General features: G+C 44.5%; 1 protein-coding gene across 2 annotated transcripts; it reads right to left on the bottom strand.

Moving 5' to 3' along the window:
* Positions 1 to 511: 511 nt before the first annotated feature.
* adss2 (adenylosuccinate synthase 2) lies at positions 512 to 26,623 on the bottom strand. Of its 2 annotated transcripts, XM_024388181.2 has the most exons (14): positions 26,365 to 26,623; positions 20,301 to 20,375; positions 12,220 to 12,322; positions 11,338 to 11,406; positions 11,168 to 11,218; positions 9,479 to 9,545; positions 8,252 to 8,359; positions 8,060 to 8,141; positions 7,810 to 7,936; positions 5,141 to 5,295; positions 4,558 to 4,682; positions 3,476 to 3,573; positions 3,123 to 3,272; positions 512 to 2,972 (listed from the first exon to the last, which is right to left on the bottom strand). In XM_024388181.2, exons 1-14 carry the CDS (start codon positions 26,560 to 26,562, stop codon positions 2,920 to 2,922), a joined length of 1,461 nt encoding a protein of 486 aa, XP_024243949.1. In that variant the 5' UTR covers positions 26,563 to 26,623; the 3' UTR covers positions 512 to 2,919. The 2 variants fall into 2 exon arrangements, with proteins under 2 accessions (XP_024243949.1, XP_024243950.1); XM_024388182.2 differs by lacking the exon at positions 20,301 to 20,375 and having other exon boundaries at positions 26,365 to 26,621.
* Between the last annotated feature and the right edge of the window lie 272 nt (positions 26,624 to 26,895).

Here is a 26,895-nt window from a genome sequence, read left to right as displayed (position 1 = left end):
TTCAAATGAAAAAAATATTCAAAAATTGGAGTTAGATGAAATGCCTAGTAGTCATCATGCCAATTAAATGTTTCTCTTTTAAACATGACACACTGATTAAAATGCTGGAACCAGTTTAAACGCTATGGTTACTTTACTGAGATGAGTAACTTTGGAAGGGATAAACAGTAAAGCAAACTATTAACATGGATTTATCGCCAAGATCAGGATATACATTTCCCTCTTCATTTAAAGATATCCTGCCTTTGTCTCACCTTAACGAGCCAGTTAAGGACTATTCACATCAGAAACTCATTTTGCACCCTACATGCTTGTTTTTGGCTAAAGGAGGCGTGTGAAATCATTTTACATGTTGCTCATCAAAGCCTAATTAACAGACAACATTTTTGTGTTTGAATGGGAGCCAATGTTGAGCATAGGAGCCAAACATTCTTCCAACATGTTGAGCTGATGTGGTGGGATAGAGAAAGCAAAATACTAAGCTGCCTTGAAGAGCGGAAATAAGAGCAGGACCGTTTGACCATTTTAATATACGCTTCTTTCCTTGAGGACATCACTGTAACATAGGTGAAAGCAATGGTCTAACCATCTTCTCACCTATCCACTCACAGATGAGCCTCAAGGTAGAAATATACAGAGGTATTCAAACCCAAATCAAAATGCGTATTTATCACATCAAAGAAAATCTTACTGGTCACACACACACACACACACACAACCTTTAGCAGATGTTATTGCGGGTGTAGCGAACAGGTGTAGTAGACCAACAGTGAAATGCTTAGTTACAGGCCATTCATTCCCAAGGGCCCAGGTTAAGATTTATGGTAAATAAAAACATGAGTCTTGAATGGGAGCCCAAGGCACAGTTAGTCCTGAAAAAACATGTCATAGGGGTGGGTGTCCGGAGGCATATAGTTTAGGATTAGCAGACAGAATGCCTTCACCTTGTATGAGGAGTTTCAGGTGGGTGTTGACACTACTGACAGGGTAAGTATCTCAACTGATTAGTTGCTGCTATATGTAAAGCAGAAAATGTTTACCACATTGTGTGGCCTATGGGCAGGTCATTGGATAATCTATAGAAACAAGGATAAGCAGCATTTAAAGACATCATTAGTTTAATTTCCAGTGCATGTTTTCATCTTCACACTGAGTATACTTTAGCTGAATACCATAATCGCTGAAATAATCTTAGAATCAAAAAGACACAGGAGAAGAACAAGACTGACATCATATAGGCCTAGCAGAGATAACTGCTCTACTGAAGACAGACCTAACAATGTACCTGACAGATCGTTACTATGTATTGTGACACTTCCATATTTGAAAGAGAAAGCACTTCGCCACCAACATAGAAACCCATAATTTCACAGGAGCCTACAGCCTTCTCTGTAGAGACCTACAGACACAAAGGTAAACTGATATTGTATGAGTAGTCCTCAATCTCTGCATGAATAGGCACCCTTCGACAACTGCCATTCAAGGTACAAAGTTAACCTTGAATACACGCCTTTCCTAGTAACAATTTTACTATGAAAAATCAAGCAACTCCGGTGTTAATGTATGGATCGAGTACATAAACAGAAGAGATGCTTTCATGTCTTTAAAAATCTTAATTTGAAATACTTAGATTGTATATCAGTGATGGGAAAACACATGATTCAATTCCATTTCACTTAAACAGCTCCAGTTTATAAAAGCAAAAGTTCTATATAGTTGTTACCGTGTCAGGAGGCGATCTGCTGTCTAATACGCTACATCTGCAGAAAACCCACACATCCAGCAGTTGCAGAAAATAATCCATCATACCTAGTCCTAAAATCATTAAAATAGAAGTAAAATATATACACTGTTGTGATTGAGTAGAAGTCCTGAGACTAGAGTTTAGCATATCAACATCATTTGTTTGCGTTGGAGTTTAAACTTAGAATAGCATTGAAATACATTCTTGCGTCATTTCAATGTGGAGTTTGATAGAAGATCACCTATCAAAATGTTAACTGACCCCTGTTTTAATGTCCAGTAGTAACACAGCTTTCTACTGCATTGAAATAACTCATTTCTAGTCAGCTGGGGAAATTACTAAGAGGTTGTTTGATTGTGACGCCTCTAAAATGCCCATTTAAGATTGTATCTCTAGTAATGGCAACTATGTTGCGTGGAACAAGGTCATTATAACAGTAGCAACATATTCTACATTTCCTGCCATTATTACAATTGTATACAGAGACATTGACAGTTGTCCATACAGAAACTTTGTATCTTAAGTTGCTCGTGTGGGTCGTTTCATGGCCATGGGCTCCTTGGCCCATGCTAGGCATAAGAACACATTTACACAAACTGTTTTCATCACAGAACAGGCACAGAAAAATTGGTGTATGAATCAACCAAGTCCCACTGCAGTACTGTACACATGAACATGGTCATATCATTTCTGACATTGGCTTGCAGATGGGTCAATGACAGTGTCACACACCTGGATTTGAGTGTGATTTGAGTGTGTGTGGTGTGCATGTGCAGGGATGTCAGGATAACAGATCCATAAAGAAAGGCCAGAGGCAGCTCTGAGGGCTTTCTGACAAACCAAACATGGGGAGTAACAGACGTAGGCTGGCAAGCAACTGAAGTGTACTTCCCTGTTAACGCCTGAGGCGGCCATTTTGAAGAGTCCCACACTGGTCTCCAGAGACAGAGAGACAGAGAGAGAATAAGGAGAGAGCGGGATCATGGATAGGATGATAAGAGCATCCCCAGGAGCAGCTCCCAGGTTGGTGTCTGTGGTGTGGGAGTGAGTTGGGGACCGAGAGGAGTGGCATGTAGCATAGGACCAGTTTCCCAGGCCACTGGAACCAGGTAACCATCGGAAGAGAGGGGGGACTGAGGGTCTGGTTTGGTGGTGGCTACAGTGTGGAGAAGACCTTAGAAGATCTGGATCATGGACTCCCGAGACTTGCCTACGCCAATCCATTTCACTGTGGGTGAAAAGTACTTATTGAATAGCTTTACCAATAAAACAACAAAATGTCCCCAAATATGGTCCACACCTGTGACCACTACAATGTATTTTCACCCCATCTGATCAACCTGACATCTCCAGGTGTTTAGGAGAGGGGGGTTCTTACCGGGCACACCGAGGTGCTCCTCAATGTAGCGGACGTATTTCTGGGCGTTCTCTGGCAGCTCATCAAATGTTCTGGCGGTGGAGGTATCACTGTTCCAACCTGGCAGGGTGTCATACTGAACCTCAACGCTCTGTAAGACTTCCTGGTTGGCTGGGGAGAGTTGGGCACAACATCAGGCCATTGGCTGCCATAAACTTAAGACAACAGACTTGGAATACTGCAATTAAAAATATAGCATAGCTCCCTTATTCAGTTCACTTCATTCTCATTAACAAGTACAGAAGCGTTATTGTATTTATTGAGGATCCCCATTAGCTGCTGCCAATTGGTTGCTGTTTTGATGAGCAGCCTACCTGGAAAATTAGGTATATTTTCACCGTTCACAGAGTACGACACACCAACTTTGATCTCAGGGAGCACATCCAAGATGTCTAGTTTGGTGAGAGCTAAGCTGAATGGGAGGACAACAGAACAATGGGAGTTTAACAGGCATGTTCACCAACACCCAAATAGAGAATGTGTACAAAGCTGAAGTCTATTCAAGTACACTACATGGTATGTGGACACCGCTTAAAATGAGTTGATTCGGCTATTTCAACCACACCCATTACTGACGGGTATATAAAATCTCCATGGACAAACATTGGCAGTAGAATGGCCTTACTGAAGAGCTCAGTGACTTACAACGTGGCACCGTCATAGGATGACACCTTTACGACAAGTTAGTTTGTCAAATTGATGCCCTGCACCAGGTTATCTGTAAGTGCTGTTATTGTGAAGTGGAAACGTCTAGGAGTGACAGAGTTGCCATGAAGTGGTAGGCCACACAAGCTCAGAACCGGACCACTGAGCTCTGAAGCGCGTAAAAATTGTCTGTCCTCAGTTGTAACACTCACTACAGAGTTAAAAACGGACTCTGGAAGCAACGTGAGCACAATAACTATTCGTCAGGAGCTTTATGAAATGGGTTTCCATGGCCAAGCAGTCGATCACAAGCCTAAGATCCCCATATGTCAGCTGGAGTGGTGTAAAGCTCACCACCATTGGAATCTAGAGCAGTGGAAACGTGTTCTCTGGAGTGATGAATCACGTACTTGACTGGCCTGACTGGCCCGGACCTCAACCCCATCGAACACCTTTGGGATGAATTGGAACGCCGACTGCAAGCCAGGCCTAGACACCCAACCTCACTAATGACCTTGTGGCTGAATGGAAGCAAGTCCCTGCGGCAATGTTCCTCCATCTAGTGGAAAGCCTTCCCAGAAGAGTGGAGGCTGTTATAACAGTGAAGGGGGGGACCAAAATCATAATGCCCATGATTTTAGAATAAGATATTCGACAAGCAGGTGTCCACATACTTATATTGAGACAGTAAGTAAAAAGCGTGAGGTGTGGTGATTGACAGTACAGAGTTGAAGGGGGTGTGGGGACTCACGCAGTGAAGCCGTTGATCATGTGTGCATATTTGATGAGCACCAGGTCCAGCCAACCACATCTCCTTTTACGGCCCGTGGTTACACCCACTTCTTTCCCCCTTGTCTGCAGGAGCTCCCCAATGTCCTTGGAGAAGAAAACAGGCAGACCCTTAAGGCTCAGATTCACTTTAAGACCCTGACAAAGTAAAACATGGACATGTCAAGCTTGAAATGTGTCCATTCTCTGCCCTGTTCAGGTTGAGGAATTGGTTATTTTGGTTTTGCTGGGATTATTTCACAAGCGCTATCAGAGGGAATGGTTTAGCGACTATCCTTCCCAAAACCATTTGTTGTTTCAATACCCACATGCCTGAGCCTGTGGTGTTCACAGAACACTCACTGGAATTCAGAACACTGATGACTCAATCAGCAGCTATGCCATTCCCCCAACATTAACACTAGTCTACATTCCTCTACTCACACTGGAAACAGAGAGCAGGAAAGAATTTGCACCATGTGAACCAATTTGACTCTAGCCCGTAGCTTTCAAAGGCAAGAAGGCATGGCTTCCCTCAAGTTAGAAAGACAGGCTGACATTCTTACATTGAACTGCTCTGAGGGAAAGGCTCCGATGCCAACCCGGGTGGTGTAGGCCTTGACCACACCATACACCTCACCCACGTTCTGGGGCGGCATGCCTAGACCCGTACACACCCCGCCCACTGTGCAGTTAGACGAGGTCACGAAAGGGTATGTCCCTGGAAAAAAAACAACATACCAAAACGATAAACATCTTATTTCCTCCTCGGTCTTCCTCAGATGAAACAGATGACAACAAATTCGTACAACAGAGGATTATCAAATCAAAATGACTGTATTAACACAGCTTGTAATACGAGTAAAGGAAACGAAATGATTCAGTCTTAACATGTCCCTGCGTCAGGTCCCTGCGTCAGGTCCCTGCGTCAGGTCCCTGCGTCAGGTCCCTGCGTCAGGTCCCTGCGTCAGGTCCCTGCGTCAGGTCCCTGCGTCAGGTCCCTGCGTCAGGTCCCTGCGTCAGGTCCCTGCGTCAGGTCCCTGCGTCAGGTCCCTGCGTCAGGTCCCTCCCTGCGTCAGGTCCCTGCGTCAGGTCCCTCCCTGCGTCCCTGCGTCAGGTCCCTGCGTCAGGTCCCTGCGTCAGGTCCCTGCGTCAGGTCCCTGGTCCCTGCGTCAGGTCCCTGCGTCAGGTCCCTGCGTCAGGTCCCTGCGTCAGGTCCCTGCGTCAGGTCCCTGGTCCCTGCGTCAGGTCCCTGCGTCAGGTCCCTGCGTCAGGTCCCTGCGTCAGGTCCCTGCGTCAGGTCCCTCCCTGCGTCCCTGCGTCAGGTCCCTCCCTGCGTCAGGTCCCTCCCTGCGTCAGGTCCCTGCGTCAGGTCCCTCCCTGCGTCAGGTCCCTCCCTGCGTCAGGTCCCTGCGTCAGGTCCCTGCGTCAGGTCCCTGCGTCAGGTCCCTGCGTCAGGTCCCTGCGTCCAGGTCCCTGCGTCAGGTCCCTGCGTCAGGTCCCTGCGTCAGGTCCCTGCGTCAGGTCCCTGCGTCAGGTCCCTGCGTCAGGTCCCTGGGTCCCTGCGTCAGGTCCCGTCAGGTCCCTGCGTCAGGTCCCCCTGCGTCAGGTCCCTGCGTCAGGTCCCTGCGTCAGGTCCCTGGTCCCTGTCAGGTCCCTGCGTCAGGTCCCTGCGTCAGGTCCCTGCGTCAGGTCCCTGCGTCCCTGCGGGTCCCTGCGTCAGGTCCCTGCGTCAGGTCCCTGCGTCAGGTCCCTGCGTCAGGTCCCTGCGTCAGGTCCCTGCGTCAGGTCCCTGCGTCAGGTCCCTGCGTCAGGTCCCTGCGTCAGGTCCCTGCGTCAGGTCCCTGCGTCAGGTCCCTGCGTCAGGTCCCTGCGTCAGGTCCCTGCGTCAGGTCCCTGCGTCAGGTCCCTGCGTCAGGTCCCTGCGTCAGGTCCCTGCGTCAGGTCCCTGCGTCAGGTCCCTGCGTCAGGTCCCTGCGTCAGGTCCCTGCGTCAGGTCCCTCCCTGCGTCAGGTCCCTGCGTCAGGTCCCTCCCTGCGCGGTCCCTCAGGTCCCTGCGTCCCTGCGTCAGGTCCCCTGCGTCAGGTCCCTGCGTCGGTCCCTGCGTCAGGTCCCGTCAGGTCCCTGCGTCAGGTCCCTGCCCTGTCAGGTCCCTGCGGTCCCTGCGTCAGGTCCCTGCGTCAGGTCCCCTGCGTCAGGTCCCTGCGTCAGGTCCCTGCGTCAGGTCCCTGCGTCAGGTCCCTGCGTCAGGTCCCTGCGCCCTGCGTCAGGTCCCTGCGTCAGGTCCCTGCGTCAGGTCCCTGCGTCAGGTCCCTGTCCCTGCGTCAGGTCCCTGCGGTCCCTGCGTCAGGTCCCTGCGTCAGGTCCCTGCGTCAGGTCCCTGCGTCAGGTCCCTGCGTCAGGTCCCTGCGTCAGGTCCCTGCGTCAGGTCCCTGCGTCAGGTCCCTGCGTCAGGTCCCTGCGTCAGGTCCCTGCGTCAGGTCCCTGCGGTCCCTGCGTCAGGTCCCTGCGTCAGGTCCCTGCGTCAGGTCCCTGTCCCTGCGGTCCCTGCGTCAGGTCCCTGCGTCAGGTCCCTGCGTCAGGTCCCTGCGTCAGGTCCCTGCGTCAGGTCCCTGCGTCAGGTCCCTGCGTCAGGTCCCTGCGTCAGGTCCCTGCGTCAGGTCCCTGCGTCAGGTCCCTGCGTCAGGTCCCTGCGTCAGGTCCCTGCGTCAGGTCCCTGCGTGGTTAAACAGAGGTGGACTGGAAAGTCCACACTAATGGGCCTTTCAGGTCAGAGTAAGGGAGGGAGAATTTCACCCCTCCCATACATGTCTGCACAGGTGCAAAAACCATTCTCCTTTATGCAAATAGCATTAGCACGGTCATACGACACCCCCCACTTTGACCTACTACCATTGTTTCAATGAAAAAGAACATGGTGACCTTCAGTACATAGCAACCCTCTCATTAAGTTGTGTATGTGATCTCTAGAGTGCTTTATGACTGAACAAATGAGGGAAAGTGACAATGACAAAGCAGCCAGCATTTCTCAGTCACGCATGGTGTAGGAGTGCTCTCTGGTGTTAGGCTCAGTGAACATGTTGTTCCAATCCTCTGACAGCTCTGATAACACTCTTTCAGTGGAATTAACTCACCAGTAGAAAATAGCTTGTTTAATTCAAAAGGGGTTAATTGGCCATTTACACAGTGACAGGGGTTAATTGACATTGACACAATGACAATGGGGGATACTCACCGAAGTCAATATCCAAGAGGGCGGCGTTGGCTCCTTCCACCAGGATATTTTTGGGAGGTCCATGTAAGGCCCCGTACATGTAAAAGACCCCGTCTCTCACCATAGGCTTTACCTTCTCCACGTAATCCTGGACAAGAGCACACCACGCAAACACATGACCCAAGAATCACACTGACATGTAGGACATAACCCCTATGTTAAACCAGTGATGATAACTTTATTCAACTGATATGGAGGACCTGTAGCTCACCCTCAACTTCGACAACTCCCCATCGATGTCAATCACCAGGGTCGGATACATAGACTGATACTGCGAGGCTAAGACTTTAAATCTACAAAAAAATAGACGTCACAGTTAAATTTTCACCTAACTGGAGCTAGTTGTACTCTGAATAAAAGGATAGTCATTATTGGCCATATGAGGACAAGGCCACACCCTCACCTTTCAGAGAACTGCGTGAAGTCAGACATGAGATCACATATCCGGAGGCCGCTACGGGCTGCTTTGGCTGAGTACACCGGGCCAATCCCCTTTTTCGTTGTTCCGAGGCTACGTGAGGAGTACAAAGTAACAAAGTAAATCATTAACAATACTGAGTCACTGACTGTCCTTCAGCCAGTATGTGTGTGTGTAGGGTCAGACATGTGACAGTTGTAGGGAAGTAGCTAGGCCAGGGGACTTTTCATGGGGCTGGAACGTCACCTGCTGCTGACTGAAACAATGTTGCTGCAATAAGGGTTGGAGAGCATCACAGTCACATGGTGCTGCTAGGGGATATCTGGTGACGTCAGGTCCCTGGTCTGATGTAAGGTAGGGGATGACTTCATGTGGGAAAAGACTTATCAGTGGGAAATAAGTGGTCTTCTGGAACTGAGAGAGTATCATGAGTACTAACTCCTTCAGTAAAGATACTAAAAGAACGTAGGACAGGTCCACCATGAGACAAGTCACGCTCAAACTACAGATGTAATCCAAGCCTGTTTTAACTCGGTTATCTGCCTCTCTCAGAGGTAAGAGTGAAGTTGTAATGCCTGAAGGTGTTGAAATTCCACAACTTGTGATATAAGCCTATAATGAGTGACTTGCCCTTTTTTACTACCCATGGGAGAGAAACGGGCACAATAACTAGCTGTTGAACATGTTCCAACGCTGCAGATTGTTTTACACAAGAATTCTATCAGGGCGGTGCCCAACAAAAGCTTAAAAATGCCCAGCATATCAGAGCGATGTCCTGAGCCTAAGCCTGTACTTACCACCCTCTTCTCAGAACTAGATTGGGCATCTCCATTACAAGGCAAAACCTTTAAAATACTGAAAACAGCTCCACAACAATGGCGCAGAGAGAAAAAAGTGATATTTAATATTTGACATCTCTGGAGATTTCGCAGTCAGTTGAGGTTGTTTCAGTACTTATGCTACACTTTCTAAGCTAAAAATGTTTTTACTGGGTATCTGCCATAGGACAGGGGAATCTTGTTTTTCAGCTCTGCTTCAAGCTGGAGTCAGTTGAGGTTGTTTCATCTAAGACTAGACGTTTAGCAGGGCTAATATACTACACATTCGCCCATAGGAGGGAAATCCTGCTTTTCAGCACTGCTGCAAGCCAAACCATTACTGAGCCATACTCTCTAATCCAGGAGAATGACAGGTGGTAGGTAGGGTTCTTACTTCTTGCCTGCTTGCTCTTGTCTCTGCTGCTCTTGCACACCGTCGACCGCTTGGTGGAAATCAAAAACTGTTGGAGGTAGAAAAGGGCAAACTCACAATCCGGTCACCTCACCCCCTTTTCTGCTCCTTACTAAAACCCTAGCGCCCCAATTATCTCCCCTTTCTCCCAGAAGTGTGCCCTTGTGACTCCTCCCGACACATTTAAAAGCATTGGATTGGTATAAGCTTGGATGAGAAGGAGTTGGAGAATCAACAATAAACTTACACCAATACTTTCCTTTTTAATCCATGAAGGGAAGTGAACAGTAGAGTCTCTCATCCAGTCAGAAATGGCCCCTCTTTCTCACACTAGTCTCTAAAGTGGCCTTGCAAAGGCACTACTACGCAATCTCTGTTTATAAGAAGTGGCATCTCGCTGCGTTGACTTAACTGTTTGGCACTTCTTTGACAATGAGCAGGGAGACAAAATGACTCAAGGCGCAACAAGTCTAGTGGAGCAGAGTTCACCACTCAAAGGGTAAAGAAATCTGTACATACTAAGGACCAATAACAACGCAACAATCAATTCACAGCTAAGGTAGTTTGCCTAATTTCTGTGAGTAAAATGTAATCATTTTTTCCCCCTCCACACCTATTCAGATAGCAAAATGGGCCAAGTACAGGCTAGTGGAAGGAGAAGACTGAATAACGTAGCCTAATACAAGTCATTCTGATTTGACAAAAAAAGTGCTATTTAACATTCAGAGCGAACATGACTTATCCTGGAAAACAAAGCCAGTTCACCGATATAAAAACAGGCCTTCGGAGTGCATCTTAGGTCAAATCAGTCCTAATGTATGTACAAAATACAAAAGGGCCCCAAAATAGCTAAGATAATTAATTGGCCACTTTTACACTGACACTGGCAGTGGCATTCAATAGCTAAGAGACCAACTGTTGATACTCAAAACACTAATGCATTCATGATGAAAAGAAAAACATTGATGATAGAAATTAAGCAGACTCATTATTCCCTTTAACAGCCAAACATGAGCATTGCACATCCGTCTCAAATCAGTCCTACAGGCTTATAAACTCAGCAAAAAAATATCGAGTCAACATAGTTAAAGTGGCTAGTCCCAGTCGATCACTGTCATCTGCGTTTATTTTCAGCAAACTTAACATGAGTAAATATTTCTATGAACATAACAAGTCTCCCTGTAGCGCTGTCTTAGGCGTCTCAGTACGGACATTGCAATTTATTGCCTTGGCCACATCTGCAGTTCTCATGCCTCCTTGCAGCATACCTAAGACACGTTCATGCAGATGAGCAGGGACCCTGGGTATCTTTCTTTTTGTGTTTTTCAGAGTCAGTAGAAAGGCCTCTCCAGTGTCCTAAGTTTTCATAACTGTGACCTTAATTGCATAACTTCTGTAGGCTGTTAGTGTTTTAACAACCGTTCCACAGGTTCATGTTCATTAACTGTTTATGGTTCATTGATCAAGCATGGGAAACAGTGTTAAACCTTTTACAAGGAAGATGTGTGAAGTTACTTAGATTTTTACAAATTATCTTTGAAAGACAGGATCCTGAAAAATGGACGTTTCTTTTTTTTGCTGGGTTTATATAGTAAAGAGACTATAGTTGGGCTGAAGTTGTGGATTTAAATGCCCTTTTAGTATAAAGAGGCCCGATGAGGCAGGGCTTACCAATGTGTGCTCTGTCTGAAATGATCAGCCTCTTGTCCCAGCCCTCCAGACCTGAACACACACGGTAGAAAAAACATTTGATATCACCATTAAGCAACATAGCAATCTTCTAGGCATGGGAGTAAAAAGGGACTTAAACTATTAAAAGAGGATAGCTCCTTCGTACTCACTTTTGCCTTTGCATGCATTCTTCTCAGCCTCCTCGAAGAGGCCAGGCAGGTGGATCACTACCCCATTACCTGTGGGATAGACCGACAACATGGAAGATATGGAGAAACTGATGCATCAGTAAGCAATAAGGAAAGAGCAGTGAAAAACCCAAATTGAATTTGATCTCAAGTGTTGTGGGCTATAAAGAGCTAAGTACTCCATCAGAGAAACAGGTCTGCTGTTCCGCTGAGCAGCGACCAATCAACATCAAGGCCAGAAATTAAACTAGTGTGGAGAGGGCCATAACCTGTTCTGCACAATCAGCCTTATTCAAGATGACTTTTTTCTCATGGCAAACAGTGCTCAGGATTCTGAACGGTCCCGAACACTTGTTTGGGCTCTGAAAGACTGACTGTGGAGCTCAACTAGACGGAAAAGGATTGATCCACTTAACATTCTATATGTTGAACTGCTGACGAGCTGTGGGTTAAGAGCCAGAGGACATATTTGTTGTGTTGCCAAAATATGCTAGACGTCAGACCATTAGCAAAATGAAGTTACTGCAGATAAAATGTGATCTATAGCACTCTACTGCGTTAGCCTGCGAGTTGGCTCCCAGTCAAGTCAATCACTTGTGTGGCATCAGGAAAAGCTGGAGCTATTAGAATATAATACAGATTGGCTAGATTTAGACGGGAAAAGTCATTAATATTGGATGCTTGCATACAAAAGTGTGTATGGAAACTGCACAGGAGATCTAAACAAACATTTATTTGTTCTTTAAAGACTAGAGATTATAACTGACTTAGTAGTAGACCACAAGGGTTACTTCACAGCTCCATCCTTATTGTGAAATCATCTTTCCTGTTCATTCCTCGGTCCAGCGGCTGTTTTCTACCCACCAATGAAAGCAGTGACCTTGGGGTTGATAATGCCGCTGGGTAGAAGATGGAAGTCATACTCCACAGAGTCCACCACCACCGTGTGTCCTGCATTGTTGCCACCCTGCAGAGAGGGATACAGAGTCAGTCACCATAGAGACACACATGACATTCAAAATTGTGAAACAAAAATCACACCAACAGAAGCAATGTGAAAGGCTACAGCTTTACTTTTCACAATTTAACATTGGACATGGAAGAAACAAACCTGGCCCAATATTTTGGAGAGTGTGATGTTCTTTTGAACACACATGGTTTGAGATGTATTTTTATGTATTTTATTTCACCTTTATTTAACCAGGTAGGCAAGTTGAGAACAAGTTCTCATTTACAATTGCGACCTGGACAAGATAAAGCAAAGCAGTTCGACACATACAGCAACACAGTTACACAAGGAGTAAAACAAACATACAGTCAATAATACAGTATAAACAGGCCTATATACGATGTGAGCAAATGAGGTGAGATAAGGGAGGTAAAGGCAAAAAAAGGCCACGGTGGCAAAGTAAATACAATATAGCAAGTAAAACACTGGAATGGTAGATTTGCAGGGGAAGAATGTGCAAAGTAGAAATAAAAATAATGGGGTGCAAAGGAGCAAAATAAATAAAATAAATACAGTAGGGAAAGAGGTAGTTGTTTGGGCTAAATTATAGGTGGGCTATGTACAGGTGCAGTAATCTGTGAGCTGCTCTGACAGTTGGTGCTTAAAGCTAGTGAGGGAGATAAGTGTTTCCAGTTTGAGATTTTTGTAGTTCGTTCCAGTCATTGGCAGCAGAGAACTGGAAGGAGAGGTGGCCAAAGAAATAATTGATTTTGGGGGTGACCAGAGAGATATACCTGCTGGAGCGCGTGCTACAGGTGGGTGATGCTAGGGTGACCAGCGAGCTGAGATAAGGTGGGACTTTACCTAGCAGGGTCTTGTAGATGACATGGAGCCAGTGGGTTTGGCGACGAGTATGAAGCGAGGGCCAGCCACGAGAGCGTACAGATCGCAATAGTAGGTCGCAATAGTAGTATATGGGGCTTTGGTGACAAAACGGATTGCACTGTGATAGACTGCATCCAATTTGTTGAGTAGGGTATTGGAGGCTATTTTGTAAATGACATCTCCGAAGTCGAGGATTGGTAGGATGGTCAGTTTTACAAGGGTATGTTTGGCAGCATGAGTGAAGGATGCTTTGTTGCGAAATATGAAGCCAATTCTAGATTTAACTTTGGATTGGAGATGTTTGATGTGGGTCTGGAAGGAGAGTTTACAGTCTAACCAGACACCTAGGTATTTGTAGTTGTCCACATATTCTAAGTCAGAGCCGTCCAGAGTAGTGATGTTGGACAGGCAGGCAGGTGCAGGCAGTGATCGGTTGAAGAGCATGCATTTAGTTTTACTTGTATTTAAGAGCAATTGGAGGCCACGGAAGGAGAGTTGTATGGCATTGAAGCTCGTCTGGAGGGTTGTTAACACAGTGTCCAAAGAAGGGCCAGAAGTATACAGAATGGTGTCGTCTGCGTAGAGGTGGATCAGAGACTCACCAGCAGCAGAGCGACATCATTGATGTGTACAGAGAAGAGAGTCGGTCCAAGAATTGAACCCTGTGGCACCCCCATAGAGACTGCCAGAGGTCCGGACAGCAGACCATCCGATTTGACACACTGAACTCTATCAGAGAAGTAGTTGGTGAACCAGGCGAGGCAATCATTTGAGAAACCAAGGCTGTCGAGTCTGCCGATGAGGATGTGGTGATTGACAGAGTCGAAAGCCTTGGCCAGATCAATGAATGCGGCTGCACAGTAATGTTTCTTATCGATGGCGGTTAAGATATCGTTTAGGACCTTGAGCGTGGCTGAGGTGCACCCATGACCAGCTCTGAAACCAGATTGCATAGCAGAGAAAGTATGGTGAGATTCTAAATGGTCGGTAATCTGTTTGTTGACTTGGCTTTCGAAGACCTTAGAGATGCAGGGTAGGATAGATATAGGTCTGTAGCAGTTTGGGTCAAGAGTGTCCCCCCCTTTGAAGAGGTGGATGACTGCAGCTGCTTTCCAATCTTTGGGAATCTCAGACGACACGAAAGAGGTTGAACAGGCTAGTAATGGGGGTGGCAACAATTTCGGCAGATCATTTTAGAAAGAAAGGGTCCAGATTGTCTAGCCCGGCTGATTTGTAGGGGTCCCGATTTTGCAGCTCTTTCAGAACATCAGCTGACCGGATTTGGGAGAAGGAGAAATGGGGAAGGCTTGGGCGAGTTGATGTGGGGGGGTGCAGTGCTGTTGACCGGGGTAGGAGTAGCCAGGTGGATTTATTTTAATTTTAAATTTTACCTTTATTTAACTAGGCAAGTCAGTTAAGAACAAATTCTTATTTTCAATGACTGCCTAGGAACAGTGGGGTTAACTGCCTGTTCAGGGGCAGAGCGACAGATTTGTACCTTGTCAGCTCGGGGGTTTGAACTTGCAACCTTCCGGTTACTAGTCCAACGCTCTAACCACTACCCTGCATGGCCAGCCGTAGAAAAATGCTTATTGAAATTCTCAATTATAGTGGATTTATCAGTGGTGACAGTGTTTCCTATCTTCAGTGCAGTGGGCAGCTGGGAGGAGGTGTTCTTATTCTCCATGGACTTTACAGTGTCCCAGAACTTTTTTTGAGTTAGTGTTGCAGGAAGCAAATTTCTGCTTGAAAAATCAAGCCTTGGCTTTTCTAACTGCCTGTGTATAATGGTTTCTAGCTTCCCTGAACAGCTGCATATCACGGGGTATGGTAGGATGTGAATACAGTGGAGGTAAACCTAGGTATTGAGTGATGATGAGAGAGATATTGTCTCTAGAAACATCATTGAAACCAGGAGATGTCATTGCATGTGTGGGTGGTGGACCTAATAGGTTGGATAAGGTATAGTGAGCAGGACTAGAGGCTCTACAGTGAAATAAGTCAATAAACACTAACCAGAACAGCAATGGACAAGGCATATTGACATTAAGGTGAGGCATGCTTAGTCGAGTAATCAAAAGGGTCCAGTGAGTAGTGAGGTTGGTTGGGGTCACGGCGATTTAGACAGCTAGCCGGGCCATCGGTAGCAAGCTAGCATAGGATGGAGGTCTGTTATTAGCCACCTCGTGCGTTTCCGTCGGTAGGATTAGTGGGGTTCCGTGTGGTAGAGAAAAAAACAAAAACAATATAGTTATAGAGGCCCAAGAAAAAATAAAATAAATTGTCCGATAGGTCTATTCAGATAGTAGCCGATAAGACAGCTAACGGTTAGCGGACCGCAGATCGGCGTTCAGGTAACGTCGCGACGAAGGAGCCAGCCGGATAATTCCCTCGGGTAGATAACGTCGGTAGTCCAGGTGTGAAAGCCCGGTGGGGCTCCGCGTTGGCAGGTCCGGATAGGTGATTGTAGCACAGGAGTGACTGATGGAACTCTTCAGCTGGCCAGCTCTGGAATAATTGATGTTTGCTCCGGAATCAACGAAAGCAGCAGCTAGCTAGCTACGAGTTCCAGGTATAAATGTCCAGAGTTAGCAGTTGAAATCCGGGGACATGGAGAGAAAAATAGGTCCGGTATGTTCCGGTCTGGTCCGAGCCGCGCCGCACAAAACTGGCGATAGATTTGAGCTAAAGGATAGCTGATGACCACAAACCGCGGTTAGCTGAATACTAACGATTAGCCAGTAAAGAAGCTAACTAGCTTCTGATTAGCTTCAGGCTAGCTTCTTGTTAGCTTCTATGGAGGATTACAGATTTGAGGTAAATACTTTTTCTTTTAAAAAAATATATAAATTGGTGAGGCGGATTGCAGGAGAGTGTTTTGAAGATGAGTTTATCGGAAAAAAATTATATATATATATAGGACACGACAAGATGAGGACAAAAGACGTCTGAACTGCTATGCCATCTTGGAGCAATGTCTGACACTGAGACCAAACATTACACCATTGTACAGATTGCTCAGTCATAGCTGAGGGACACTTGACACAGGATCTACAGCCATTTTAGCAGGCAGTCCGAGGAGATACAAATCAGCCACTAAAGGGTTGGGTGATTCTAGCGTCTTGTCTTCATATTAGTTTACCAAACAAAGTCCATCCGAGTCTAACCAGGAGTGCTTACAAAATAACATTAAACCATTTTTAAATCTAAGATGACATGAGATAAAATTGCTTGTACCCAGAGAAAGAACATCCAGTGCCTTTGGCATGAACTCTACAACTGGAGGAGTCTCCTTGTGCTGGTCTGTGAGGGGTTGGGTGTGATACATCAGTCTGGTTTTGCCCCAAGCCTTCACCCAGCAATGAGCAGGCCTGGGCCCAGTTGTGGTATTTTAAGGCTAAGTTCATCATTAGAACCTTCGCAGGAGCATAGTTAAATCTCCAAGCTGTTTCCCAAAACCATCAGTAATAAAGTTGCACTTGAAAACGCTCGTTATTTACCAACTGCCTCAGGCCACTCAAGCAGACCACTAGAAACAGCTAAGTGCGTTGTTAAAAATAAATAAAAAAATTGGCCTGCATGCATACCTTTATTCACAGAAGATCTTCGTTAAACATAGAATCATGTTAATTTCCATGTAAAAGGACCCATGAGCACCAACATGTTAAGTTATTTGGCTGAGTTTCCTGTTTCCTTTTGTGAGGGTGGATACTTAGTTTTTGTCAGAACTCTAAATTTGTAACACTTATGAACTCAGAAGTTAATCAAGCAGCTGACCGAACTACGCAATATTTTACTTCTGGGTTAGCCTTCCAGAAATTAGCTATAGGATAAGCCACCTCAATATTTGCAGCCATATAAAGTGGTCATCTTTCTAGGAGCTGATCTGTCATCAGTACTGTGGAATAATTCTAATGTTATGGTAAGATTTGAATGGATCTGAGAGCAGAACTGACTTTTGATAATATCAGTACACACATGCTCCAACGACGCACTTAGTGAACGCTCTTTCGAGGTGGTGTTTTGGAAAACGCATGTAACATTTTTTGCCATTATAGGAAGAACGCATCGTTAAAATACTTGTTGGCTTCAGTTCCATCGCTATCTGGAAAGCGTACCCTGGGCTATTCCTGGCCATGGCAGTGCTTGGACAAGTGAAGGGGTGTGCGTAGATGTCTCTCCTTTTTTGTTGCATTTATGATGTGCCCCCAGCTGCCTGACCTGCAACAAGGGGCTGCGCCAGACGTGTATCGTTACTGCAGCTCGGCTGCTTTCAATGAATGGGACCCACCTGGTTCGTGTGAGGTTTCAACACGTGAACATAGGTGGACCAAAAAACCTGACCTGCAAATCTGAGAATGTGGATAGATTTTTAAATTCTGCCTATACCATGGCTTCTACCCTTTTATCAGTTTGAGATATGGCCTCATCTCCCACTGCTGCATACTTCTCATTTGTCACTTAAGGCTTGCTTGACCCACTTGGCAGCCATTGCCATAAAGACATTTTTTATATGCGGCAATAGTTCACTCAAAGAGACACTTGCTGAGATGAACCAAGTCATAATTCCCAACAATAACCTGGAACATTCTCTAATGTGATATGTATCCGTTCGCCTCCCGTGACTGTCACAGGACTGCTAGTCTCCCTTGGACGACGTCCAATGTTCCCCACCTAAAATTGGCTGTTGCGATTAATCCCATTGGGTCTGAAGGGGTGAGGGGGGCACAGGGAAGAGCAGCCTCTGTGTGGCAGGATTTGCAGGTGGTAGGATTAGTCCATGGCTTGCCACTTTAGCACCTCAGTTGAAATAGTCACAGAATACCATCAATTTAGTGTTTTCCTGAATAGCATGCCTGTGACAGCATAATTCCCTATGAACTGATATAATTAGAAAACTTTATTAATTTGACCATCTACAGTTCTGAGCCTGGAGAGTAATGCAGCCACATTGACTTACAGCACATTCTGAAAGTATTCAAACCCCCTTGACTTTTTCCACATTGTTACGTTACAGCCTTATTCTACATTTCCCCCGCTCAATCTACACACAATACCACATAACAGGCTAAGAAATCTTTGCACATTTATACACATAAAAAATGAAATATCACATTTACATAAGTATTCAGACTAGGTTCAGTACATTGTTGAAGCACCTTTGGCAGTGATTAAAGCCTCAAGTCTTCTTGGGTATGACACTACAAGCTAGGCACACAGGTATTTGGGGAGTTTCTCCCATTCTTCTCTGCAAAGCCTCAAGCTCTGTCAGGTTGGATGGGGAGCATCGTTGCACAGCTATTTTCAGGTCTCTCCAGAGATGTTCGATCAGGTTCAAGTCTGGGCTCTGGCTGGGTCACTCAAGGACATTGAGACTTGTCCCAAAGCCACACCTGCATTGTCTTGGCTGTGTGCTTAAGGTCATTGTCCTGTTGGAAGGTAAACCCTACGCTGCAGTCGGAGGTCCTGAGTGCTCTGGAACATGTTTTCTTCAAGGCTCGCTGTACTTTGCTCCATTCATCTTACCCTTGATCCTGACTAGTCTCCCAGTCCCTGCCGCTGAAAAACATGCCCACGGCATGGTGTCAGGTTCCCTCCAGTTGTGACATTCGGCATTCAAGCTAAAGAGTTCCATCTCGGATTCATCAGACCAGAGAATCTTCTATTCTTTAGGTGCCTTTTGGAAAACTCCAAGTGGGCTGTCATGTGCCTTTTACTGAGTAGTGATTTCATCCTTGCCACTCTACCATAAAGGCCTGATTGGGGGAGTGCTGCAGAGATGGGAGAACCTTCCAGAAGGACAACCATCTCCACAGAGGAATTATAGAGTGCTGTCAGAGTGACTATCGGGTTCTTGGTCACTTCCCTGACCAAGGCCTTTCTCCCCCGAATGCTCAGTTTGGCCAGGTGGCCAGCTCTAGGAAGAGTCTTGGTGGTAGCAAAACGTCATCAATTTAAGAACAATGGAGGCAACTGTGTTCTTGGGGACCTTCAATACTGCAGAAATGTTTTGGTACTCTTCCCCAGATATAGGACTCAACAATTCTGTCTTGGAGCTCTACGGACAATTCCTTCAACCACAAGGCTTGGTTTTTGCTCTGACATGCACTGTCAACTGTGGGACTTTATATAGACAGGTGTGAGCCTTTCCAAATCATGTCCAATAAATGTAATTTACCACAGGTGCTCCAATCAAGTTGTAGAAACATCTTAAGGATGATCAATGGAAACAGGGTGCACCAGAGCTCAATTTCAAATCTCATAGCAAAGGGTCTGAACACTTACGTAAATTATATTTCCGTTTGTATTTGTCGTTATTTTTTATTACATTTACAAACCTTATAAAATCCTGTTTTTGCATTGTCACTATGGGGTAGTGTGTGTAGATTGGATTAAAATGCCCCCTCATTTTACAATAAGACTGTAACCTATCTGATTTGTCAGTGTTTTTTTGGGTTATGCCAATAGCTTGGACATGATCCTCCAACATTAACATTTAAATAATTGAGATCACTAGATGTTCTGAACAACCTGCAATTACTAGATTAGAGAACTCAAAAAGAGCATACACCCAGAACTAGAAAACATCTCCATAGCAACGATGTGCCAAACAGTAGCCCCATTAGGCCTAGCTATGTAAAGAGATCTGTTACCTATTACTAGCCAGTGGGGCGTTTCCTGACAGACCAACAGGCTCAATAAATGGAAAAAAGGTACAATAACTGAGGTCGAGGTAGTAAAATGAGAGTAAAGGTTCTTTCAAGAATAATACAGCCACACAAACATTCCTTGGACAACCCTGAGAACTTGTTTTACCTCCACAGGCAATGGATGGCCTGAAACAGGACACTAAGACAGCAGGTGGCAGGACTAACATGCTGACCACACCGGTTGTGTGCGCAAGGGTTGCAAAATAAATTGACACATACATGTTATTCAATCATTGCACCCACACTGCTCGCGAGCATCTGCATGGCCAGGAGCTAAAATAGAAATAGGTTCTATTTGTGACGCTCAATGCGCTGCAAGTCTGGCCTCTCCAGTCTCCTCTTTGGTTTTAAGAGCATATACCCACGTGCCATCTCATTGGTGTTGAGGAACATATACCCACGTGGGTGATTGAAAGATGAACAGACCCAGTCGTAGTACTGCACCGTAAAGTTGGTTGCCAGCCGCCATATAAAGCCTGAGGAAGGAGTAGAGATGAGAAATGAATTTGGTTTACCGTTTTATCTGTGGATTAAAAGTCAGATTAGAGGACCTTGTGCATTTCAGGTAACAGCTCAATGTTTATAGCTCGCTAAATTGCCATAAACGTTTATTGCTTTTCGACATATCCCCAAACTAATATAATTGGTTCAGAGGACGTTTTGATATTTCAAGCTGCGTGTCCTGATCACTTCTGGTGTGGGTGAACAAAATCAACATGCGCGTGTCCGGTTTGGTCAGCATGTAAGAACCCTGCTCTAAGGACAGGCTCGCTCTAAGGACAGGCTCGTTCTCACACCTTGGAGATATCTGTGGACCAGGGAACAAACCCAAATTGCTCTCTATAACTAGGTGTCCATCCAACCTTTTTATGAGTGTAAAGTACATGACAGATAAAAAAAATTAAAAACGTGTCACGACAGGCCTGATGGAAACAGCACGTCAGTAAACTTTCCAAATAACTTATCCATAACAATGTAGGTAGCCTAGCCACACTGTATCTGCTAGTTGTTGGCTAGAGGGCTAGTGCCAAGACCAGAGCAGACAGTCGCTATACAAAACAACATTTGTTTCTGACAGAGTTGAAAATGTGATAGAAACTCAACCATAAAAGTTCCTTATATGTGCACTGTGTCATCACACACATCCTTTTGTCCACAACAAGTCAATTTGATGGAAACATCTCTGGTGGGAAAATGCACAGAAAATGCACATATTGTTTTTATGCTGATTTTAGAATATTGGCATGAAAATCTGTCGCCAAATGGATGGAAAGCTCATGAGACATGTCTTGCACAAAGACAGACATGTCCAGAATCAAGCCAAAGGCTTAAAAAGGTGTCAGGTAAAACGCAGCAATCCAAATGTAAAATAGGAATCCAGTCCAAATTCCTTCTCATCATTGCTTTATAGAGAATGACTAAGCTTTGACTGCATTAACTCTCAGAACTGTGGTAGTTGAATAAGAAATTAAATCCCCATGATAGCCTAGCAACATCTTGCATTTAGAGTTGGAATGCATTCCCAAGTCCTGGATTTAAATTATTATTATTTTTTACACAAAATGCATCTGATTTTATACTCCATTTGGGGCTTTTTATACTCCATTTTGAGCGTTTTAAATCAGGAACTCTGTTTCACCTCCTCTGGCCATCATACAACTTGGTGGTGATCATAAATATCACAATCACTTTGGTGTGATCCCCAAAGACAACAATTCACTGTCATGGTCACTTGGGCAGCCACTTGAGAGCGGCAGAATAGAGTATCAGCACTGATACTTAATTAGTAAGACTTGAAAATGTGCTCTTTGTTGTCCTTTCAACCTCATGTTGCAAGTAAGAAAAACCTCAGATTTCTGTCACAGCTTCTTTTGTTTTTAATAAAAAGAGGAACACTATATTCTCCGTCTTACACACATGCCATTGTGTAACATAGCATTCCATTAAATGATACTCAGCGAGAAGCATTGCCAAACTTCTCTCACACAGCATCTACAACATGGTAACTACAGGACTCAAACAGCAGACCCAATGATGTGTTTCAGCAAGGGATGCACGATAAATATGTGAACATATCGGAATCGGACGATATTAGCTAAAAATGCCAACATTGGTATCGGCCCGATGTCTAGTTGAACACAGATGTTAAAAACCAATGTCAAAGCTATTGTGCATACCTATATAAACATAGGTACTGGACGTAACGACACCACGTAAAATTTTGTGCTACGCAGTGCAACACAGCATTCCTAACCTAGCCCACAATGTCTGCTGTGTGGATGGAGCAGTCCAGTGGAGCAGTCATTTGAAAGAGTAAGAACATTTCAGCGAGACAACTCAAAGGTGAAATCCATTAAACCAAGATAATGGAAATCATTGCACTTGACAATCAACCGTTCTCTGTCGTGTGTGATGTTGGCTTTTGCAGACTGGTCGAGCACCCGTAAACTCTACCAAAAGCGCTATTTTTAAGATGTTGCCCTACCGGAGTTACACTTCAATAGTGTCACCGCTATTATCTTCACGACATACATACTATGGAACGCCATTTGGGTCTTTGCGTGTCAAAAAGGATACAGTAGCACTGTCAAAGCTGTACAAAAAAAATCTGCAAACACCAGCCACGAACAATGTGTTTACAATACCGCGTTGGTTGTAATAAAGCATAATTTGTTCGACCGCAACTTCTGGGGTAGCTAGCTTTAACTTGGTACCTAGCTAGCACCAATACAAGCAGCCTGAAAACAATGACCAGTAGAAACTGCAGTCATTTTCATTTTTCTTAGCAATGATTTAGGAATCTGTGTGAGGAAGTATTTGCTAAGTTGCCACTTGTTGTTCGCCTACTGAAATTGAACTTCAGTTCATGAAAATAAATAGCTAGCTACTTAACCCTGTTGCCCAAAGCTAACCTTATAAGCAGCCAGCTAGCTTCCTATGGCTAGTGAGCTCAACCGGAACGGGTTGTGTGTTGTGAAGCTAGCCACAATAAGGACAGGGCACAAGTGGAATTTACAGTTTGCCTTCAAAATAAAAATGTAATTGACAGTGATGCAAATTAATACAAATAGTAGAATTATGCCATACTTTTTGACTTCATATTCAGGTCCTGATTGGTCAACAAGTTTATTTGACATGTCAAAAAGTGTTATTTGACATCTTTTTTTGGCACGCGAAGACAAATCCTGGTTGAGAATGAAACGACTGAACAAATGAACAACGAAACAGCACAAGCAAGTGAAGGAAATAGGTTGAGATTATGCTTTACTGGTAATGGGGACATACATAAATGCAAACAAAATAACTTTTGAGTCAGTGTGGTGTGTGTGTGTAACCTTTATTTACCTAGGCAAGTCAGTTAAATACAAATTCTTACTTACAATGACGGCCCGGACGACGCTGGGCCAATTGTGCGCCGCCCTATCACTGCCAGATGTGATACAGCCTGGATTTGAACCAAGGAATGTAGTGACTCCTCTTGCACTGAGATGCAGTGCCTTAGACTGCTGCATCCATGTGTGTGTTTTAACTATTTAACTGTACTAGAATGCTTAAAAGTCCGCTAAAATGTAAAATAAATACAAATCGGTATCGGTTTATTTGGCAAAGGGAAAAAATGGATATCGGTATCGGCCAGAAATGTCATATCGGTGCATCACTAATTTCAGCGCATGAGCTTAACTAGCACAAACAAAAAGGAGGTATTTGGACATAAATATGAACTTTATGGAACAAAACGAACATTTGTCTAACATGGAGACCTGGGAGTGCCATCAGATGAAGATCAAAGGTTAGTGATTAATTTTAACACCATTTCTGTTTAACACCTCCTTCTTTGGAAAATGGCTGTATGGTTTTCTGTGGCTAGGCACTGACCTAACAATTGCATGGAGTGCTTTCACTGTAAAACTTTTTTGAAATCTGACACAGCGTTTGCATTAAGGAGAAGTGTATCTTTAATCGTATGTTGAACACTTGTATCTTAGATCAATGTTTATGATGAGTATTTCTGTAATTTGACATGGCTCTCTGCACTTTCACCGGATGTTTGTTTGAGACAATGCATTTCTGAACATAACCTCATTTGAAATTGGTGCGTTTTTGGACATAAAGATTAACTTTATCGAACAAAACATGCATTTATTGTCTAACATGGAGTCCTGGGAGTGCCATCCGGTGAAGATCAAAGGTTAGTGATTAATTTTAACGCCATTTGTCTTTTGTGACACCTCTCCTTCTTTGGAAAATGACTATGGTTTTCTGTTGCTAGGCGCTGACCTAACATAATCGGAAGGTGTGCTTTCACAGTAAAGCCTTTTTGAAATCAGTCACTGTGGCTGGATTAACAAGAAGTTTATCTTTAAAATGGTGTATAGTACGGTCACCAGAACTGAGCTTCAGTCCAATATAAAAATTATCCTGAGGACCTAGTCTTTTGTGTCATCGTGCCTGATCACCGCACATTGTGGAGCTCACAGTAGAGGCTGGAAAATGTGTATGCTTCAGATTTTTTGAATATCACATTTGCATAAGTATTCAGACCCTTTATTCAACCTCCAAGCAGGCTGTCATGTGCCTTTTACTGAGGAGTGGCTTCCTTCTGGCCACAACCATAAAGGCCTGCTTGGTGGAGTGCTGTAGATATGGTTGTACTTCTGGAAGGTTCTCTCATCTCCACAGAGGAGCTCTGTCAGAGTGACCATCGGGTTCTTGGTCACCTGATCAAGGCCCTTCTCCCCCGATTGCTCAGTTTGGCTGGGCGGCCAGCTCTGGGAAGAGTCTTTGTGGTGCCAACTTCTTCCATTTTAGAATGATGGAGGGCACTGTGTTCTTGGGGACCTTCAATGCTGCAGAAATGTTTTGGTACCATTCCCCAGATCTGTGCCTCGACAATTATGTCTCAAGAGCTCTAAGAACAATTCCTTCGACCTCGTGGCTTGGTTTTTGGTCTGACATGCACTGTCAACTGCGGGACCTTATACAGACAATCATGTCCAATAAATTTTATTTACCACAGGTGGCCTCCAATCAAGTTGTTGAAACATCTTAAGAAATATCAATGGAAACAGAATGCACCGGAGCTCAATTTAGTGTCTCATAGCAAAGGGTCAGAATACGTATGCAAAATATGCAAAAAAATGTTTGTGTTTTTGCTTTGTCATTATGGGGCAGTGTGTCTAGATTGATTAGGGGAAACCAAATAATCAAATCAATTTTATAATAAGTCTAACTTAACAAAATGTTGGAAAAGTCAAGGTGTCAATACTTTCCGAAGGCACTGTATGTGCAACAGTATTAGAAGTCTGAATCACCTTGCAACGCAAGACTGAACTAAAATGAAAATGCAAAACTAGGCCATCTTATCTGGTGTTAAGTCGTGCAATATGAATGTAGCTAGCTCTGGCTAGCTATAGATGCAATATAATTCAAGGTGACATTAGCAATGCAGTGCTCGACGTTCATCATCGACAATTTATTTGATTGCTCAAGTAGCTAACGTTAGCTAGGTTTCTGGCTTAGTTAGCTAGTAACCAACTGCAAACCAATAATTGCGCTAGTTAACAAGTACAAGTCTGACCAGGACCCGCATCTTCCATACATAAATAACTACAACATTTTTACCAAAGTTAGTTTACTAATTACAACAAATCCAGCTTTAACTAGTTAACGTTAGTTAACTTAATATTCTGGCTACGTCGGGGGCTAGTTCTCCTTTTAGTACAGCCAGTACACAACGGTGGCTAACTTGTTAGCTTAAAGATAGATATATAAATAGACCAATATTGGACAAAAGGAGTTACTCCTTACTCCAAGAACCTCACATGTTCTGTTTAAAGGGCAAATTGTCTCTGGAAATACTACATCTAACGTTAAACGTGAATCGATTCGCAATTGCGGTACGGTTATAGAAACAAATCCCTCTAACATTAGGTCAAAATATTTACACAAGTGTCAAATAAAACACTTCACACCGTTTTAATCGTTTAAAAGTTGCAGACGACAATATTTTTTAGAGACAAAACATTTGTGGCGTCTGTACCGTTTATACAACAGTAAGTTACAGGGGTTCGGGGACGCAGATACTAAGCTAATTACTAAAGGTACTGTAACATTAGCCCACTGTCTTCCGTAAACAAGTGCTGTGACCTGGACATATGGCCGTGTAGGAACCCTATAAAAAGGTGTATCAATTTAACCTTTTGTTTTTTGAAAATGATTTGTCGCCGATATGAAAGATAAAGTCCTAATTTGGTTCCAAAATGTACCTTAGGCGATGCGTGCGTCGAGCATCACGGCTCTGACTTAAAAATACTCCCCCCTACAGAAGACCCCTTAGACATTTGACTTTGTGTATGGAACTGAGAGTCATGATCAGAGGCTAGGTAGTTAGCTACACGTTATTTGTAACCGCAACCACGTTTCGAATGTCCTCCAGCTAGCTAGCTAGCATACATTATAATTTACCTGGCATCTGCAAACGATATCAGCGTCCTGAGCGAGCAGGTCCACAACCTTCCCTTTGCCCTCGTCGCCCCATTGAGCCCCAAGCACTACAGTCACTCTGTTGCCAATATTTGGTCTGGCCACGTGTGGCTCTGTACTAGTGCTATGGGCTGCACCGTTCGGTACCGCATCTTTGCTCCTACTCTCCGACATGACCATCTGCGTATCTCTCCCCACAGCAATCTGGTTTTGGTAGTCGTGGTGGCAAACTAGCTAGCTCTGCGCGCGCTGTGAAAGACGTCAGCAAAAAAAATGGACCCCGTGTCACGGAATTTCGAAATGTTTCAAAATAAAAGTCGCCTCATAATAATAAAATAAGTGTTATTAAAGGAAAAATCCACCAAAAACCACTCATTCCTATAATTTACAGTGTTAACACTAATATGTGAGAACAATATTGTTTATGATTAAATGTTTCTGATTGGCATAATAATAAAGTAGGCTGATAGTCCCTGTGCCCAAGAACACCAAGGTAACCTGCCTAAATGACTA

The sequence above is a fragment of the Oncorhynchus tshawytscha genome, linkage group LG25 (genome assembly GCF_018296145.1).
Source record: "Oncorhynchus tshawytscha isolate Ot180627B linkage group LG25, Otsh_v2.0, whole genome shotgun sequence".
Classification (NCBI taxonomy): Eukaryota; Metazoa; Chordata; class Actinopteri; order Salmoniformes; family Salmonidae; genus Oncorhynchus; species Oncorhynchus tshawytscha.
The sequence above is the reverse complement of the archived record's forward strand: the minus strand, read 5'-3'. Positions and strand labels throughout refer to the sequence as shown.